This window comes from Zophobas morio, unplaced genomic scaffold (genome assembly GCF_036711695.1).
Source record: "Zophobas morio isolate AGI-343-1 ecotype UQ-CSIRO unplaced genomic scaffold, CSIRO_AGI_Zmor_V1 ptg000054l, whole genome shotgun sequence".
Lineage (NCBI taxonomy): Eukaryota > Metazoa > Arthropoda > Insecta > Coleoptera > Tenebrionidae > Zophobas > Zophobas morio.
Window position 1 is genome coordinate 3,391,787 of NW_026972159.1, and position 18,698 is coordinate 3,410,484.

At 32.8% G+C, this 18,698-nt stretch overlaps 5 protein-coding genes and 1 long non-coding RNA gene across 6 annotated transcripts; 2 read left to right on the forward strand and 4 right to left on the reverse strand.

Annotated features, from left to right (window-relative positions):
- Window positions 1–3,682: 3,682 nt before the first annotated feature.
- On the forward strand, window positions 3,683–4,678 carry LOC135142803 (NAD(P)H-hydrate epimerase). The gene is made up of 3 exons (XM_064074553.1): window positions 3,683–3,748; window positions 3,799–4,304; window positions 4,353–4,678. Exons 1-3 carry the CDS (start codon window positions 3,722–3,724, stop codon window positions 4,573–4,575), a joined length of 756 nt encoding a protein of 251 aa, XP_063930623.1. The 5' UTR covers window positions 3,683–3,721; the 3' UTR covers window positions 4,576–4,678.
- A 500-nt stretch (window positions 4,679–5,178) lies between these two features.
- Window positions 5,179–6,527, reverse strand: LOC135142802 (SAC3 domain-containing protein 1). The gene is made up of 6 exons (XM_064074551.1): window positions 6,442–6,527; window positions 6,206–6,394; window positions 5,996–6,157; window positions 5,706–5,948; window positions 5,329–5,656; window positions 5,179–5,280 (listed from the first exon to the last, which is right to left on the reverse strand). Exons 1-6 carry the CDS (start codon window positions 6,507–6,509, stop codon window positions 5,203–5,205), a joined length of 1,068 nt encoding a protein of 355 aa, XP_063930621.1. The 5' UTR covers window positions 6,510–6,527; the 3' UTR covers window positions 5,179–5,202.
- Window positions 6,102–6,608, forward strand: LOC135142804 (uncharacterized). The gene is made up of 2 exons (XR_010282631.1): window positions 6,102–6,193; window positions 6,240–6,608. It is a non-coding gene; the product is annotated as an uncharacterized LOC135142804 (long non-coding RNA).
- Window positions 6,609–6,655: 47 nt separating this feature from the next.
- LOC135142792 (transmembrane protein 60) lies at window positions 6,656–7,057 on the reverse strand. Its single transcript, XM_064074539.1, has one exon. The coding sequence runs from the start codon at window positions 7,055–7,057 to the stop codon at window positions 6,656–6,658; it is 402 nt and encodes a 133-aa protein (XP_063930609.1).
- Window positions 7,058–11,845: 4,788 nt separating this feature from the next.
- On the reverse strand, window positions 11,846–13,531 carry LOC135142823 (nucleoprotein TPR-like). Its single transcript, XM_064074593.1, has 5 exons — window positions 13,367–13,531; window positions 13,151–13,255; window positions 12,623–13,095; window positions 12,344–12,583; window positions 11,846–12,290 (listed from the first exon to the last, which is right to left on the reverse strand). Exons 1-5 carry the CDS (start codon window positions 13,473–13,475, stop codon window positions 11,913–11,915), a joined length of 1,305 nt encoding a protein of 434 aa, XP_063930663.1. The 5' UTR covers window positions 13,476–13,531; the 3' UTR covers window positions 11,846–11,912.
- A 4,223-nt stretch (window positions 13,532–17,754) lies between these two features.
- LOC135142889 (mitochondrial import inner membrane translocase subunit Tim17-B-like) lies at window positions 17,755–18,646 on the reverse strand. The gene is made up of 2 exons (XM_064074689.1): window positions 18,409–18,646; window positions 17,755–18,336 (listed from the first exon to the last, which is right to left on the reverse strand). The coding sequence occupies exon 2, from the start codon at window positions 18,311–18,313 to the stop codon at window positions 17,816–17,818; it is 498 nt and encodes a 165-aa protein (XP_063930759.1). The 5' UTR covers window positions 18,314–18,336; window positions 18,409–18,646; the 3' UTR covers window positions 17,755–17,815.
- Between the last annotated feature and the right edge of the window lie 52 nt (window positions 18,647–18,698).

The window sequence follows — 18,698 nt, forward strand, 5'->3', positions numbered from 1 at the left end:
AAAAATTGCGGAAGCGAAAAATTGAAAAATCGAAAAATTAAAAATTGAGAAACTGAAAAATCGAAAAATGAAAAATTATAATATTGAAAAATTGCAACATTGACAAATTGCAAATCCAAACATTGAAGAAACGAAAAATTAGACAAGTGGAGAAATTGAAAAATAAAATAGTAAAAAAATTTGAAAATTGAAAACTTGTGAAATATCAAAAGCTAAAAACTGAAACATCTAAAAGTTGGACAATTGAAAAACTGAAAAATTAAAAATGAAAACTCTAAGAGGTGTAAAATTGAAGAAACAAATGAAAAGAAAAATTGAAAAATTGCAAATCGAAAAATTGAAGAAACGGAATTGAAGAAATTGAAATTGAAAAAACAAAAAATTGTTAAAACTGAAATGAAAAACTGCTAATCGACAATTTAAAGAAAAGAAAAAATTGAAAAATCTAAAAATTGAAAGATTAAAAACGGAGAATTGAAAGGTCGAATATATTAAAAAGTTTTAAAATCCAATAATTGTAAAATGGAAAAATTCTAAAATCGTAAAACTGCATGTGAAAATTTTTAAAAATTATCTTCATTACATATTTAAAATGAAAACTAGGAAGTCGAAGAAACGGAAAATTGAAAAACATAAAACTGAAAAATCTAAAATTTAAAATACCAAAAATTAAAAAGTCTGAAAACTGAAATATCGAAAAATTGTAAACCGAAAAATTGCAAATCAAAAAATTGAAAAATCCAAAAATTGAAAGATTTTACATAAAAAAGAGGGAAATTATGAAAATAGACCATTGAAAAGCCGAAAAATTCAACACATGAAAAATCGAAAAACTGAAAAATTTTTAAATTAAAAGAAAGAACCGAAAATCTGAAATTTTGAATTGAAAAATTGAAGAAACAAAAAATTTAAACTTGGAAAAACACATAAAATGGGAACGAAAAATTGCAAATCGAAAAACTGAAAAATAAAATCGGAAACTCAAATGGAAAAATTGCAAAAGTAAAAAACTGAAACATGCAAGCATGAAAGATATAATTGAACAAACGAAAATTAAAAATTGAAAAATTGCAAATCGAAAAATTGAAGAAAAAAACAATTGAAAAAAATAAAATTGAACAAACAAAATTCGGAACATTGAAAATTCGAATAATTGTAAAAAAAAGGGAGAAAATAAAAAACCGAGACGAAAGATTGCAAATCGAAAATTTATAGAATTGAAAAATTGAAATATTAAAAATTTAAAATTCGAGCAATTGCAAGTGGGTAAAATTGCAAAATGTAAAAATTGAAGAAACAAGAAAAATGAAAAATTGAAGACACCAAAAATTATAAAATTGAAAACATTATTACATTGAAAAATCAAATGATTAGAAAAATAAAGAAAATAAAAAAGTGTTATAATTTTTCAACAAGCAACCAATTTTTTTCCAAATGGAAAAATTGAATAATTAAGGAAAATGAAAATAAAAAATCAGTAAAATAAAATAAAAAAAGTTAAGTTAAAAAATTGCGGAAGCGAAAAATTGAAAAATCGAAAAATGAAAAATTATAATACTGAAAAATTGCAAAATTGACAAATTGCAAATCCAAACATTGAAGAAACGAAAGATTGAACAAGTGGAGAAAAAAATTAAATTTAGAAAACGAAAAATTATGAATACCGAAACATTGAAAAAATAAAGAAAATGAAATAACGCAAACTGAAAAATTGAAAATTTGAAAAAGCAAAAGCTAAAAACTCAAAAATCTAAAAGTGGGACAATTGAAAAGCTGAAAAATTAAAAATGAAAACTTCAAGAGGTGCAAAAATGAAAAAACAAAAGAAAAGCAAAAATTGAAAAATTACAAATCGAAAAATTTAAGAAACAAAAATTTGTTAAAACTGAAACGAAAAATTGCTAATCCAAAATTTGAAGTAATGAAAAAACTGAAAAATCTAAAAATTGAAAAATTAAAAACGAAAAATTTATAGGTCAAATATATTAAAAAGTTTTAAAATCCAATCATTGTAAAATGGAAAAATTCTAAAATCGTAATATTGCATGTGAAAAAATTTAAAAATTGTCTTCATTACATATTTAAAATGAAAACTGGGAAATTGAAGAAACGAAAATTGAAAAAGCCTGGAAGTTAAAATATCGAAAAATTGTAAACCGAAAAATTGCAAATCGAAAAATTGAAAAATCGAAAAATTGAAAGATTTTATTTGCAAGACAGGACAGATCTTAGTGATCCTTCCATTTTGTAGGGAAAACCCCTGTTTCAAGAAATTTATTAAATATTAATAGGAGTGATTTAGACAAACAATTTGGGTCGAGGGGTTGAAACTAGCGGGCGACATCTTTATTCATTAGAATAAAATAATTAATCACTTTCTAATTTTTTGCGTCTAATAAATGATTATATAAGAATTATAATAATATTCAGAGCATTTTGTTCGATTGTTCCTGTTTTTAGGCGACAAACTCATTCGAATCAAACTTAATTTCTACGTGGCATTTTCCCGGTATATAAACATAAACAGTTCAAGTTGTTTTATTATCGCTGAGAGGCCATTTTTACTTATTGGGCGTAAGCTAAGTTAGTACAGTAATAGAGTCCATCGAGCGACTTGGTACTTTCATATGTTTTCCACGTTTCATGACCCCTAAACAGAAATGTTTTTGCATTGTTGTAGAAAATTCTTCCTCTTATGAAATTCATTACTAAGAACAGATTTTACTTCGTCCTTTAAAAAAAAAACGAACGTGGATCGAAATTATGTGTTAAAAGTTGCAACAAGCCCGTATATTTCCTATATTTCTAACAGCCCCCAGTGGATAAACATTTCGGTCGCCAAAATTATTTGTAAAACGACTACCCTGACACCGTATTTATCCAATTTACTACCTGCATAATAGATTTAACTAACTAGTTGACGAGCAACTGCCAAACCGTGGTCCGGCCCTCGCATAATCACCCAAATTCAATTCAAATGCAAATGTAACGTGAGAGTAACCACCTAAATCAAATTTCCAGCATAGGCAACTATCGAAATATGAAGCTTCAATGCAGTTTGATTAGTTCCATTTATTAAATCGGCCGACAGTGGCTTCAAATTACCACAGCGTCGCGTCGTTCCACCTTCCATTACTACATATTTCCACTTTCTGTCTACCTAAAGGCAACCCGAGATAAATAACGTCGAGATTTCAGCGTCATCATAACTTAGGGCTTTCGGGACGTTAATTGAAAAGAATTTTATTGCGGAGTGCGAAGAATGAGAGAAATTATATTGTCAAAGTGGGAAAGAACATTAAGTTGAAAAATTCCGAAGTTTTAATGCATCCGTAAAGAAACAACGGAAATTTAAAAAGTGGAAAGTTTACATTCTAAATTAAATCGTTCCCTTCAGGATAATAAGCATCAAGGTGCCTAACTACCAACGGCCCCATTCCCTCTACTTTATCACCGCCGAGCCCACCTTAACGTCAAGTGTTTTCAGCGTTAAAGAAACGAATTTGTCTGCGCGCTTTTTGCTCAAACTGCAAACTTAGTTCAGATATTAGAGTTCGCACGCAGTGGATTTTTTTTTTCAGAATTGAATTTTCGCACTATAAGAAATGCATACTAAGCTGCGAACTATATCACCAAGTCAAATTTGCCGCGCACATCTGCGCATGCGCACACCGCTAATAACAAACAAACCAACATAACCTCACTTCTTTTCCAATGTGTAATGCTAATCAAACGCATTCTATACCCAGTAACCGGTCCCATTTGATACAATTGCACCCTTATTCGTTATAATTCCAGTTTCTGCACCCAACACGTCGCAACTCCTCCACCATGGTTCGTTTCTTGGGTCAACAAGACGCAATAAAAATCGACGAAGAACTCTTCAATGATTACAAGTTTTCAGTGGATCAGCTCATGGAACTCGCCGGTTTAAGTTGCGCAACCGCGATAGCTAAGTGTTACCCGGCTGACACAATTGGAAAAAAGGCGATTTTGATTTGTTGTGGTCCGGGTAATAATGGGGGAGATGGGTTGGTTTGTGCCCGACACTTACAACTATTTGGTTACACAACCAAAATATTTTACCCAAAGCGAACTGAGAAGCCGCTTTATACCAATTTAGTGCACCAAGCCAACGCCTCGAACGCCGTTTTGTTGGAAAAACTGCCACAACAGAGTGACATTGATTCCAACTATGGACTCATAGTAGACGCTTTGTTTGGGTTTAGTTTTAAGCCACCGGTTCGTGACTCATTTAAGCCCGTTATTGAGTTAATGAAGTGCTCAAAAGTACCCCTTGTTAGGTAAATACATGTCAGGTGTGTCATTAATTTTATAATTTTGGTTCATAGTATTGATATTCCAAGTGGTTGGCATGTGGAAGATGGGAAACCGGACGACGGGATTGATCCAGAGATGCTGATTTCGTTAACAGCGCCCAAACAATGCGCGCAGACTTTCACAGGCAAGTACCACTATTTAGGGGGGCGATTTGTGCCTCCGCAATTGGAGGACAAGTACAAGTTGAACATACCGCAATACCCAGGAACTGAGTGCTGCGTTTCATTAAAATGAGGGTTTTTTTTTAACTTTAATTGATCATGGATGCACGAAATATTTTAGATAAAAATATTAGGATTAATTGTCCAATTGGGATTAATAAAAACGTTATTATGAAGTAGAGCAGAATGCAAAGCACCATGAGTTCTCCCATGAAAAGCGAAACTTTAATAACTTGGTCTGACGTGGTTTCAGCTTCACAAATCTCTATCATCTTGTCTAAGATAAATCTTAATAGAAAAACGAATCCATCAAAAAGGGGTAGGAGATTGTAAAACATTATTATGATGTTCATTCCTGCACTGTAGGTGTGTTGACATAGCGCTTTTATAAGATCCACGAAAGAGTATGTGCTGGAAAAAGTCTATAAACGTTTGGTGAGGTACAATGCAGACTTACTCTAGTTTGGACAATCCTTTCTGCTCTTGATAATTGGCAATGGGGGATCTGACCCGCCGAAGGAATCTCACTGTGGATTCAGAAGACATGAGAGTGATTTCTCCAGGTAGGTAACTCTTTATAAAGTGCGAGTATTTCGTAGACATCGCAAAAACCACGAAACAAAACTAATTTTGGCAAAATCGTGCGATTTTTGACAGATTGGTGATAAAAAAACACTTGATTACAAAAGTCACTTTATTATTACATTCCTAAGATAATAGATTGTACATTTGCTTGTAGACATTTGTCATCTATGAATAACTCACGTCGTGGTGAAACCTGTAACGAGTATTATAAATTTTATATTAAATTGTAGTCACCACTTACAGGATTTTTTTGATGATTAAATCCGTCTTTTGTAAAATATACACAGTCAGTGTCAGTTTTAATTTCATAGTGTTTACAGTCCTGAATTAGTTCGCCGTCTGATCCATATAGCAGAAGCACTTTTAGAATTTTCAACGGGAAATTTAAATTTTTACTATGGTACGCCACTGACATCGTTCGGAACGCCCTCCGCCGAACTTCTGTCAAATGTAAAGCCGCCAGGGCTGCCAACAGCGGCGGCATATCTTTCATCAAACGACACAATCGTACAAAATTTCCGTTTTGGAAACTTCTAGACATGTCTATGGCATTTCGTACGACGTTTGTTCTAAAACACAGTGTGAATACTGTATTAAAAACGACCCAACACTTCGTACTTGCACTTTTCCGGTATTGACAGTGACCTCCGCAAAGCTTCATCATTCCCTAGATTAAAAATCAAGTACAAAGCTTCAAATTCGGGTCGAGTTTCCAATAAATATTGATTGCACGCTGAATTCGTATCACAGTTGATTAAGTAATCGTAACTATCGTAAAAATGTAGCAGTCTTTTCAAACACTCCTGTAAATGGTTGTTGTTCAAGGTGGCGTCAAAGTTGGCAACACTGTGCTCACATAACCTAAAAACAACAGTCGCGAATTTATATTTATTGTGGTTGTTACCGACTGGTATGCCGCGTATGCGTGAAATCGCACGATCGGCTGCAGGATGGTTATACTTTCGGCCTTTGAAATGTTCTGTACCACCATATCTTGTCTCACAGCCAGAAGTCGATCGGTGATAAAATCGTAGACCACATGCCACGGCACTTTTTTAGTTGTAATTACGCTGAAACGAAACACTGGAGTAACTTTGGGGGTCAATGTAAGTCATTACTCGCATAATAAATATCTGACGGTTTTGAGTAAAGTTGGTGGGGGCCTGAGGGCCTCGATTTGAATCTGCTTTCCAGCGGCCGATCTGCTGAAAGACTTGACCATGTGGGGCCTGCTGGCTTTGGGGTGTCGCGTTTTTTCAGTGCCTGGAACCATTTCCAGAACGTGGAGTAGTCGTTCTCGCTCTCGCCTGCAAAAGTGTGACAGTGTGCTTTCGAGACGGGTTTTACTTACTACATTTTGATTTCTTCATGGGGGCACATCCCCATACATTTACCTTCGATGGATAAAGCGACTTTTTCCATACTTTGACTGACTGTCTGTGTCAATCCATCACTTGTTTGTGGTTGTAATTATTATAGGTTATTTTTGTACGCGTGCGCAAATAAAAACTACTAAAATAAGTTTTATTTTGTTCATGATAAATTATAAAAATTATAGTATAAAATTCCTAGTACGAGCGGGTATAATTGCCATGTTTATACAGAGTGACCGACACGTTGATAATAAGCATGGGCAACAATACCCAAAACGGGATCAGTACGTGGTAGATGGACAACTGCAGCGATTCGTACTCCAGTTTCAAGCACAGGATCAACTGGGCTGCGATTTTCAGAAGCGCAACCACGATAAGCGTTATGTTTTTGTTCTTGAAGATTGTTCGGGGGTTTTCGTGCTTGCATAAAACGAAAATGTGGAAGAGGGCGTCGATGAGTAAGATGGTGTCGAATACCCACATTGGCAGGAAAATTAGGAACCAGCTCCAGTGTATTCGGGTTTCCAGGCGGAGCGATAAAATTATTAAAAAGACGAGGAGGATGAACCATGTAAAAAGGGCTCTGTGCATTACCATTGTGACGGTTTTGGAGGTTAGCTTCGGGGATCATGGGGCCATTGTTGGGTGTTCTAGAATCACGATGGTGGTTAAGGGGTAAATTAGTAGTTATTTTCGTACAACTGGGTCACTCGGGGGCTGATTTATGACACGGGGTGGTCTTTTTCAGAATTGTAAACAATTAACATAACCTCAATTTGTGATTGTAGTGTCAATCGAAGTTGAACGAAAAGTGACGACGGAGATCACGATCATAATGATCTAGGTTAGGAGACAAACGCGTTAAAATGATAACTACATCAATTTTTGTGGTTGTTTTCGATACACTGTATGATATTAACAGTGAGAGAAAAAAAAAAACAATTAAAATAATCGAAAAATCCAGAAATCTAATAATTAGATTTAAAAAATCGGATAACTGAAAAATCGAAACATCGAAAAACTGAGAAACCGAAATACCTAGGTCAAAATCGAAAAGTTAAAAATTGAACAATTTATAAATTGAGAAATTGACAATCAAAATATCGAAAAATCCAAATCTCGTTAAATCGAGAAATCAAAAAACTTAAAAATTCGAAAAACTGAAAAATTGAGAGATTGGATAATAAGAGCTGCTTAAATTTTAAGTAACGTTGGTGCAAACGGGCATGATGAAAGATCCAAAGAACGAGACATCGAAAAGTGATGAAGTCGAAAAATCGAAAAGTAGAGAAATCGACAAACAAAATGTCAAAAGTTGAAAAATTGGAAAAGCGAAAAAATCAAAAAACGAAAAATGGAAAACTGGAAAAACTGAGAAACCGAAATAGGCCAAAATTAAAAATTGAAAAACTGATAAATCGGAAACCTGAACAATCAAATCTCGATAAATCGGGAATGAAAAATTAACAAATCGAAAAATTGAAAAACAGAGTATCTAAAACCAGGAAGTCGAAAAATAGAAAGATTAAGAAATATTGAAAAATTAAAATATCAAAAGATTGAAAAATCTAAAATTAAAATTCCAAAAATTGAAAATCGAAAAAGTAAAAAGGTAGACACATCGAAAAACCCAGAAGTCAAAAATAGAAAAGCCGAAGAATTGAAATATTGAAAAATCCTAAAACTGAAATATCTAAAAACTGAAAAATCGAAAAATCAAAAAAGTGAAGTCGAAAATAGAAACCTTAAAAAATCGAAAAATTGAAAAATCAAAAACCTGAAAAATCAAAAATTAAAGAATTGAAGAACAAGAAAGTCGAAACACTCGAAGGTCATGAAATGGGAAAATTAAAACATCGATTCATTAAAAAATCGAAAAATTGAGAGTTTATAAAAGTCAAATTTGAAAAATTAAAAAATTGAAAATTTGACAAAATAACAATTGAAAAACAGAAAATCTAAAACCGGGAAGTCGAAAAATTAAAAGATTAAGAAATCGAAACATTTGAAAAATTCGAAAACTTGAAAAATTGAAATACCGAAGAACTGAAATGAAAAATCGAGAAATCGAAAAATCTGAAATTTTAAAAATTAAAAAATCGAAAATTTAAAAATCGAAAAATTGAAAATTCGAAAAAGTAAAAAAATCGAGACATCGAAAACTCCAGAAGCCAAAAATCGAAAAGTTGAAGAATCAAAATATTGAAAAATCCCAGAAAAACTGAAAAATGAAAGAAAAACTAAAAATGGAAAACTAGGGAAATTAAAACATTGAAAAATCGAAAAATTTAAAACAACAATTGAAAACAGAAAATCTAAAACCGGGAAGTCGAAAAATCGAAAGATTAAGCAATCGAAAAAGTAGAAAAACCTACACATCGAAAACTCCAGAAGCCAAAAATCGAAAAGTCTAAGAACCAAAATATTGAAAGATCCCAAAATTGAAATATCGAAAAACTGAAAAATGGTATACCTGAAAAATTCGAAAACTGAAATATCCAAAAACTGAGAACCTTTCGATATTTTTATCGAAAAATTGAAAAATCGAAAAATAAAAAAAGTGAAGTCGAAATATCGAAACGTTAAAAAAATTAAAAAATAAAAAATCAAATACCTGAAAACTCGAAAAATTAAAGAATTGAAGAACGGGAATATCGAAACCCTCGAAAGTCAAAAAATGAGAAAATCAAAACATCGATTAATTGAAAAATCAAAAAATTGAGAGTTTATAAAAGTCAAATTTGAAAAATTAAAAAATCGAAAATTTGACAAAATGGCAATTGAAAAACAGAAAATTTAACACCGGGAAGTCAAAAAATCAAAAGATTAAGAAATCGAAACATTTGAATAATTCGAAAACTTGAAAAATTGAAAAATCGAAGAACTGAAATGAAAAATCGAGAAATCGAAAAATCTAAAATTTTAAAAATTAAAAAATCTATAATTTAAAAATCGAAAAGTCGAAGAATCAAAATATTGAAAAATGGAAAACCTGAAAAATCCGAAAACTGAAATATCCAAAAACTGAGAACCTAAAAAGTCGAAAAATTGAGCAATAGAAAAATCCAAAAGGTGAAGTCGAAAATTTGAAATCTTAAAAATCGAAAAATTGAAAAATCAAAAACTTGAAAAATAAAAAAATTAAAGAATTGAAGAACAGGAAAATCGAAACACTCGAAGGTCAAGAAATGGGAAAATCAAAACATCGATTAATTGAAAAATCGAAAAATTGACAGTTTATAAATGTCAAATTTGAAAAATTGAAAAATCGAAAATTGGAAAAAACGACAATTGAAAAACAGAAAAGCTAAAACCGAAAAGTCGAAAAATCGATTGATTAAGAAATCAAAACATTTTAAAAATTCGAAAACTTGAAAAACTGAAATATCAAAGAGCTGAAACGAAAAATCGAGAAATCGAAAAATCTAAAATTTTAAATATTGAAAAATTAAAATACCAAAAAACTGAGAAATCTAAAATTTAAAAATCGAAAAAGTTAAAACTTGACACATCGAAAGATCCAGAAGTCAAGAACAAACATATTGAAAAATCCCAAAACTGAAACATGGAAAAATTGAAAAATCCAGAAACCGAAAGGTCGAAAAATTGAAAATTTGAAGAATCAAATCAGAAATTGGAAATCAAAAACCAAAAAACTGAAAAATCGAAAAAACGAAAAGTTGAAAATTTTAAGACTAGAAATATTGAAAAATCCCAAAGCTGAAACACCGAAAAATTGAAAAATTCAGAAATTGAAAATCAAAAACCTGAAAAATCGAAACATCAAAAATCAAAAAACTGAAAAATAGACCAATTGAGAAATCCAAAAAACAGATAGTTGAAAAATTGAAGAAATATTGAAAAATCCAAACAGCGGAAGGTCGAAAAATTGAAAATTTAAAGAATCAAATCAAATATTGAAAATCAGAAACCTGAAGAATCGAGAAATCGAAAAAATGGAAAGTAGAAAATTGAAGAATAGAAATATTGAAAAATCCCTACACTGAAATATCGAAAAATTGATAAATCTCAAAACTAAAACGTCGAAAAATTGAAAACTGCTGAAATCGAAAGGTCGAAAAATTGAAAATTTAAAGAATCCAATCTGAAATTGATATTCAAAAACCTGAAACATCGAAACATCAAAACTCAAAAACCTGAAAAATCGAACCATCAAATATCAAAAAACTGAAAAATGGCGAAATCCAGAAATCGAAAAACTGGAAAGTTGAAAAACTGCAGAATACAAATATTGAAAAATCCCTAAACTGAAACATGGAAAAATTGAAAAATCCAGAAACCGGAAGGTCGAAAAATTGACAAATCAAAAATTGAAAACCAGAAACCTGAAAAATCGGGAAATCGAAAAATTAAAAATCAAAAAACTGAAACAATTGAAAACAGAAAATCTAAGACCGGGAAGTCGAAAAATCGAAAGAATAAGCAATCGAAAAATTGAAAAATCGAAAAAGTAAAAAAATGGACACATCGAAAACTTCAGAAGCCAAAAATCGAAAAGTCGAAGAATCAAAATATTGAAAAATCCCAAAACTGAAAAATGAAAGAAAAACTGAAAAATGGAAAACCTGAAATATCCGAAAAGTGAAATATCCAAAAACTGAGAACGTAAAAAGTCGAAAAATTGAGCAATAGAAAAATCCAAAAAGTGAAGCCGAAAAATTGAAAGCTTAAAAAAATTAAAAAATCAAAAATCGAAAACCTGAAAAATCGAAAAATTAAAGAATTGAAGAACAGGAATATCGAAACCCTCGAAAGTCAAGAAATAGGAAAATCAAAACATCGATTAATTGAAAAATCGAAAAATAAAAAAAGTGAAGTCGAAATATCGAAACCTTAAAAAAAATCGAAAAATTTAAAAATAAGTAAACTGAAAAATCCCAAAACTGAAATGTCAAAAAACTGAGAAATTAAAAAATTCAAAAATTGAGAAAAAGTGAAGTTGAAAAATCGAAATCTGAAAAAATAGAAAAGTTGAAAAACCAAAAAACCTGAAAAATCAATTGATTGAAAAATCGAAATATTTAAAAATCGTAAAATTGAAGAGAAAAACTGAAAACCGAGAAGTTGAAAAATTGAGAAATTGTAAAATCCAAAAATTGAAAAATAAATAAGAGTAAACTGAAAAGTCCCCAAACTAAAATTTCGAAAAACTGAGAATTCGAAAGTTGAAACAGCAGAAATGATAGTCGAAACCGGTTAGAATGTGTATCAGATCACGGATCATGGCTTATAAATCAAATCGTTTCCGAACGCTTAGAGTCGACATTGGCCTGACTCCGCTCTGGTCTGTAGATCAAACAAGTTCTCAGACGACGAACTGTAATTCGTGTGACCTGAATTAAAGTGAAGGAAACAGTAAGCAGCTTGTAATATTCTAAGTAAGTTTTTTATTAATAAAAGAAAATAAGTGTCTAAGTACACACTAAAAAATCTAACCCCTCTTAACACTCAATTTAGCCGAACTGCAATGCGACAAAATTTGCCCTTGAATTTCTTCAATTTCCTTGATTATCCGTTCGATATCGTCTGGAATTTCGTCGACAGATTTTGTAATTGTCAGAGATTCGTACTGTTCAAGCACGTTGTTTAATTCCCGCCATAATGGGTCCAACTCCAGTTGGTATTTCTTCTTAAACTTTTCTTCTTTCTTGTCGAGTCGTCTTCTCTCTTTTTGGAAAGCCGTGACTTCCTTATGGAGATGTAGTTTTCGGCGCCAAATTTTTAACAGTTTTTCGAAATCTTTGATTTGTTGTTCTAACAACTGGAGGTCTTTCAGTAATTTATCTAAGTCTTGATAAAATGCAATTTCCTTAAATTAAAAACGAATGAAAATGAGAACACTTTTTTATTTTTTATACTTACAGGTTCCAACTCCTTGACATGTTTTTCAAAGTCTTCGTGTTTTTTAATGAGGGGATTAAGAGTCGATAGAGTTTGTTGAGCGTCGAATTTAGCATTGGAAGCGTTTCGTTTAAGAGAATCCACGTCAATAGACACATTTTCGTAATTAGTTAGTACGTTAATTAACCAAAGTAAGTCCGGTTCTATCCAGTTTGTGCTAGCTTTTGCATTTTGGGGAAAAGTAGTGCCGTTACCTTCAAACTAACACAAGTTGCCAGAATTAACGTATTATTTACTTACCGATTTTATAATGGATTCGAGTAAATCGATATCGCTCTCAATGGAAAGTGCTAAGTTTAAAGATGTGTTGTCAATTTTCGGAAATCGTCGCTCCATATCGTCCAAATTATTCGTAATATTGTTAAATTTGTCGATATTGAGAAGCGCGATGTTATCAGTATCGAAATTTAATTTCTTCAGTCTGTCTTGTATGTTTTTTATCTTATCTTTGATGGTTTTCAACTCTGCCACAACATCCTCCCCAATTTTTTTTAGCGCTTCCTCGACTTTTTTAATGTCTTTCTGTAATTGTTTTATTTGTTCTTGAAGATTGTTCATCCTCCTCTTGACTTGATTGTTCATAATATTTAACAGTTTTAGTTCAGTTTCAAGTTGCTCAATATTTTTGAGTAACGTTTCTAGCGCTTTTTGCAACTCAGTCAGCTGTTTTCGATATTTTTCAATCAAGTTTCGTAAGATAGTTTCAATATCGCCTAAAATAATACAGCGACTAAATTATAAACAAATTTAGTGAGAAGCTTAATTTACCTTTTTTGATTTTGATATTGTTTTCAAAAATATCATAACACTGGCCGCATGTATTACATCGGCTTGTAGACACGTTGCAAAACTGTCCATCAGGACAAACCTTTGCTGAAATAATAATTTACACTTCGTATTAATCATCGTTCGATTCATTATTCACTTTTGTTTGCACTTTTTTTATCAATTTTTTTTTTCAGTAAACTGTCAAAAAATACTTACGTTGTAATTTTTTACTAAAATCTCGTGCATCACATTTTTGCGCTTGGACAGAATTTAAATAAATTAAAAAAATGCCCCACGAAACTACAACTGCCCTTGTGAATACCATGACGACTAATAATTCCCAAACATCTCTTATCACTAAGTAATCACAGATAAGTCATTTGTCCTTTACCTATTTAAAGAGATAATGATTTAGAATGAAAGAATTTTTCTGATTTAACGTGTTTATAGTAACACAAAATTGGAAAAGTTAAACAAAAATAAATTTTTAGTGTGTATAGCGGCCTATAGATAGCGCAACGCGCGCTCCCAATGTTGCCAACTGCAATTTTCGCAACGAGAAAAATTATTCACTTGGAAACCTTCAAAAATTTACCATTTTAGACATGTTTTAAGTTTCTTGTTGTCGAAATAAGTCTACACATATTAAAAAAAAAGGCAAATTGAAGCCCCGCCCACCCACCCGATATCAATTGTGATGATTTTTCTTATTCGTCGTGAGCCAAGAAGGTGGAGCTTAACTGCAAAATCCTTATTTCGTGTTGTTCAAAGAATACTATGTATATTAAGAAAAAAGGCAAAATATAAGCCCCGCCCACCCACCCTATCTCAATTCAGACGATTTTTTTTTAATCGTCGAGAGCCAAAGGGGCGGAATTTAATTGCAATATCAATATTATTTCTCTACAAAAAATTGCCATGTAAGACATGTTTTTGAATATCGTGTTATTCAAAGAATACTACATATACTACGTATATTAAGCAAAAATTAAAGCCAGGGATTACGCCCCACCCATACCTGCCCTGATCGAAATAGTAAATAATAATGAAGTTTTCATTTGCTGGCAGACCTAGAGGTGGAGCCTATTTGCAAAATCCATATTTCCTTAACAAAATTTACCATTTTAAACGTGTTTTAAGTTTCTAAGAATTAAAAAAATCATCACAATCGGGATGGGGTGGGTGGGCGGGGTCTATATTTTGCCCTTTTTTCTTAATGTACATGGTATTCTTTGAACAACACGATACTCAAAAACATGTTTTTAATTTCTCGTAAAGAAATGAGTATTTTGCAGTTTGGCTCCGCCCTCTTGGGTCACGGTGCATAAAAAAAATCATCACAATTGAGGTAGGGCGGGTGGGCGGGTTTAAATTTTGCCTTTTTATTTTAGTATGTGTAGACTTCTTTTCACAACATGAAACTTAAAATATGTTTAAAATGGGAAATTTGTTAACGGAAGTATCGATTTTGTGATTAGGCTCCGCCCCATAATTGCAAAATCCATATTTCCTTGCAAAATGTACCATTTTAACCATGTTTTAAGTTTCTTGTGAAAAGATGGCTATCTACGTTAAGAAATAAAAGGCTAAATATAAGCCCCGCCCACCCGCCCTATCTCAATTCTGATGATTTTTTGTATTCGTCGTAAGCCGAGAGGCGGAGTTTAATTGTAAAATCCTTATTTTTTCCACGAAAAAATAGCATGTGAAATATGTAGAAAAAAGGCAAGATTTATATCTTGCCTTTTTTCTACATATTTAAAATATGTATGTAAAAATTAATAATCACAAATGAAATCAGGTGGGTGGGCGGGGCTTATGCCCCGCCCACCCACCTGATTTAATTTGTGATTATTAATTTTTTTTAATCGTCTAGAGCCAAAGGAGCGGAATTTAATAGTAAAATCCTTATTATTTCTCTACAAGAAATTACTATGTAAGATGTGTTTTTGAGCATCGTGTTATTCAAAGAATACTATGTAAATTAAGAAAAAATTAAAATCAAAGATTAAGCCCCACCCATAGCTGCCCTGATCTAAATAGCAATGAAGTTTTCATTCGTTGGAAGGCCTAGGGGTGGAGCCTAATTGCAAAATCCACATTTCCTTAACAAAATTTACCATTTTAAAAGTGTATCAAGTTTCTAAGATTAAAAAAAATCAGCACAGTTGAGATGGGGTGGGTGGGTGGGGTAAATATTTTGTCCTTTTTTCTTAATATATATAGTATTCTTTGAACACGACACTCAAAAATATGTCCTTAATTTCTTCTAAAGAAAAAAGTATTTTGCAGTTAAACTCCGCCCCCTTGGTTCACGGCGAATAAAAAAAAAATCACAAATGAAATAGGGCGGGCGGGTGGGCGGGCTTTCATTTTGCCTTTTTGTTTTAATATGTGCAGACTTCTTTTCAGAACATGAAACTTAAAACATGTTTAAAATGGAAAATTGGTATAAGGAAATATCGACTTTGCAATTAGGTACCGTCCCATAATTGCAAAATTCATAATTTCTTGCAAAAATGTACCATTTTAACCGTGTTTTAAGTTTCTTGTTGTGAAATGATGGCTATATATGTTAAGGAAAAAAATATACAGTTTCCGGCAAAAAATTTCAAACATCACTTTTCTGTCATGTCAAAAATTTTAATGTAGTCTATGCTTTATTGTCATTATTTCGGACAGCTGGAATGTCAAACTTTCAAAATTCCAGCTTACGCTACAGCTACATACATTCATGTAAGTGTCAAATATAAAAGTTAAAAATGACTCAAATATTTAGGTTAGAAACATCTAAAGGTTGCTTTACACTATCTGACGACTGGATGACATTGACGTCTGAAATTTTTTGGCGGCAACTGTATATAAGCCCCGCCCACCCGCCCTATCTCAATTCTGAGGGGCGGAGCTTAATTGTAAAATCCTTATTTTTTCTACGAGAAATTAGCATGTGAAATATGCTCTTAAGTAATCTTGTTATACAAAGAAAACTAAATGTATGAATTAAAAAAGAAAACCAAAAAACAAGGCCCACCCATCCGTCTCGATCTCAATCGTGATAAATTTTTCATTCGTTGGCAGACCAAGGGGCGGAGCCTTATCGCAAAATCCATATCTCCTTATAAAAATTTACCATTTTAAACGTGTTTTAGGGTTCTAAGAATACAAAAAATCATCACAATTGGGATGGGGTGGGTGGGCGGGGTCTATATTTTGCCTTTTTTTTCTTAATGTACATGGTATTATTTGAACAACACGATACTCAAAAACATGTTTTTAATTGCTTGTAAAGAAATGAGTATTTTGCGTTTTAGCTTCGCCCTCTTGATTCACGGTGAATAAGAAAAAATCATCACAATTGAGGTTGGGCGGGTGGGCGGGCCTACATTTTGTCTTTTCGTTTTAGTATGTGTAGACTTCTTTTCACAACATGAAACTTAAAATATGTTTAAAATGGGAAATTTGTATGCGGAAATATCGAAATTAGGCTCCGCCCCATAATTGCAAAATCTATATTTCCTTGCAAAATGTGCCATTTTAACCATGTTTTAAGTTTCTTGTGAAAGATGGCTATGTATATTAAGAAATAAAAGGCCAAATATAAGCCCCGCCCACCCACCCTATCGTAATTCTGATGATTTTTTGTATTCGTCGTAAGCCGAGAGGCGGAGCTTAATTGTTAAGTCTTTGTTTTTCTACGAGAAATTACTATATGAAATAATATTTATAATTTTACCTTATTTTTGTTTTAATGTGTGTAGACTTCTTTTTACAAGATGAAACTTAAAATATGTTTAAAATGGAAATTTTTTATAAGGAAATATCGATTTTGCAATTAGGGTTCGCCCTATAATTGCAAAATCTATAGCCCCTAGCAAAATCCATGTTTCCCTGCAAAAATGTACCATTTTAACCATGTTTTAAGTTTGTTGTTGTGAAAATATGGCTATGTATATGAAGAAAAAAAAGCAAAATATAAGCCCCATCCACCCACCCACCTTATCTCAATTGTGATGATTTTTTTTATTCATCGTGCGCCGAGGGGCGGAGCTTAATTGTAGAATCTTTATTTTTCTACGAGGAATAACCTTGTGAAATATGTTCTTAAGTAATCGTGTTATACAAAAAAAATAAATGTATTAATTAAAAAAGAAAACCAAAAGAGAAGCCCCACCCATTCATCAATTGTGATGAATTTTTCATTCGTTGTCAAACCGAGGGGCGGAGCCTAATTGCAAATTCGATATTTCCCTATACAAACTTACCATTTTAAACATGTTTTAAATTTCTTCTTGTGAAAAGATGACTACACATATTAAGAAAAAATTGCAAAATGTAAGTCTCGCCCACCCGCCCTATCTCAGCCAGCTTTGCTCAATACTGCAATTTGATTGGTTGAAAACCTAACGTCAACGGCAACGTAACGGCGAAAGTTGATTATTATTAAAAGTTGGTCATCTCGAACCTTGAACGTCACCCCAACGACGTACCAACTTTCAACGGATGGTATAAAGGACGCATACCTTCGCTGCGTATTTATGTTACTACGTCAACGTCGGCGACAAGTTTATAAATCGACCTTTAACTTCGCACTATTAAAAAAAAACTTGAACCTTAAAATGTACATGTATTTCCTAAAGTGACAATAATTTACAAAACAAAAAACATCTATTGGAAAGAGTAGCCCCCAGACTGCTGATTTCTCAACTGTGACGGATCATCCATTGGCGGCAACTGCGGCTGGAACTGCTCGGCCGACAACCTCGTGAACAAAATCCCTACACCTTCGATTAACGCCAGTAACACTCCTCCTATAAACGCACTACCAGCCATGGCAGGTAGTCCATTCCTAGCTGCTAAGATTCCGCCGGTGGCCGCCCCACTGATAATAGAGTTCCACGGGTCTTCCTTCTTTCGAATGTGAATCAAGGCGCAGTCAATGGTCGAGAACATGCCGCCCCAAACGGCAAAATTACCGGCAATTATGGGCGAGCGTTGTTTAATGGCGGCTAAACTTCCAACCATCCGTCTGTTGAAACCAGAGGGGGCATTGCGAAATCCTTTGATGCTTTGGAATACGCCACCCCCGATGAGACCCATCGTGAAAGCGCCCCCACAGTCGTCGACGATTCGCCAGGGGCACGGTTCCCGAGTATATTCCTCCATTTGGACGTGAGACTTAACCTAACCTACAAATTTTTGGATTATTATTTACGGGGGTTACAAAACTAGAATGAAAGCCAATTTGGGGCTAAACTTACCGGTAGCTACTATAATACACAATAAGACGCGACTTTTTCGTGGTTAACGTCGTTTTCGAGAGGAAATTATTGATATTTTGTCAAGGTTGTGCATTCCTTCTGATCAGAGGTCGAAAGATCGTGCAGCATGTCACAGTTTTACGAAAAACATGCTTTGTGCATGATGGGGGCCGAAAGAAAGGGGGAGTTGGGTTGAAGGCACGTTTTGTAATTTAGCGATGTGAATGTGCCCGAATTTTCGCGAATTGACTACTTCAAATTTTGAGGTTATGTTTGGCGGTAATTTTAAA

Coding starts and splice junctions, on each gene's coding strand:
- LOC135142792 (XM_064074539.1), bottom strand. CDS start 7,057: ATGGTAATGCACAGAGCCCTTTTTACATGGTTCATCCTCCTCGTCTTT.
- LOC135142889 (XM_064074689.1), bottom strand. CDS start 18,313: ATGGAGGAATATACTCGGGAACCGTGCCCCTGGCGAATCGTCGACGAC.
- LOC135142803 (XM_064074553.1), top strand. CDS start 3,722: ATGCTAATCAAACGCATTCTATACCCA. Junction 3,749..3,798: donor TCAAACGCATTCTATACCCA/GTAACCGGTCCC, acceptor TTATAATTCCAG/TTTCTGCACCCAACACGTCG. Junction 4,305..4,352: donor TCAAAAGTACCCCTTGTTAG/GTAAATACATGT, acceptor TTTGGTTCATAG/TATTGATATTCCAAGTGGTT.
- LOC135142823 (XM_064074593.1), bottom strand. CDS start 13,475: ATGGTATTCACAAGGGCAGTTGTAGTTTCGTGGGGCATTTTTTTAATT. Junction 13,256..13,366: donor TTTTAGTAAAAAATTACAAC/GTAAGTATTTTT, acceptor TTATTATTTCAG/CAAAGGTTTGTCCTGATGGA. Junction 12,291..12,343: donor ATGTCAAGGAGTTGGAACCT/GTAAGTATAAAA, acceptor TTTTAATTTAAG/GAAATTGCATTTTATCAAGA.
- LOC135142802 (XM_064074551.1), bottom strand. CDS start 6,509: ATGGAAAAAGTCGCTTTATCCATCGAAGGTAAATGTATGGGGATGTGC. Junction 6,158..6,205: donor GTCAGATATTTATTATGCGA/GTAATGACTTAC, acceptor GTTTCGTTTCAG/CGTAATTACAACTAAAAAAG. Junction 5,281..5,328: donor TTAATCATCAAAAAAATCCT/GTAAGTGGTGAC, acceptor TACTCGTTACAG/GTTTCACCACGACGTGAGTT.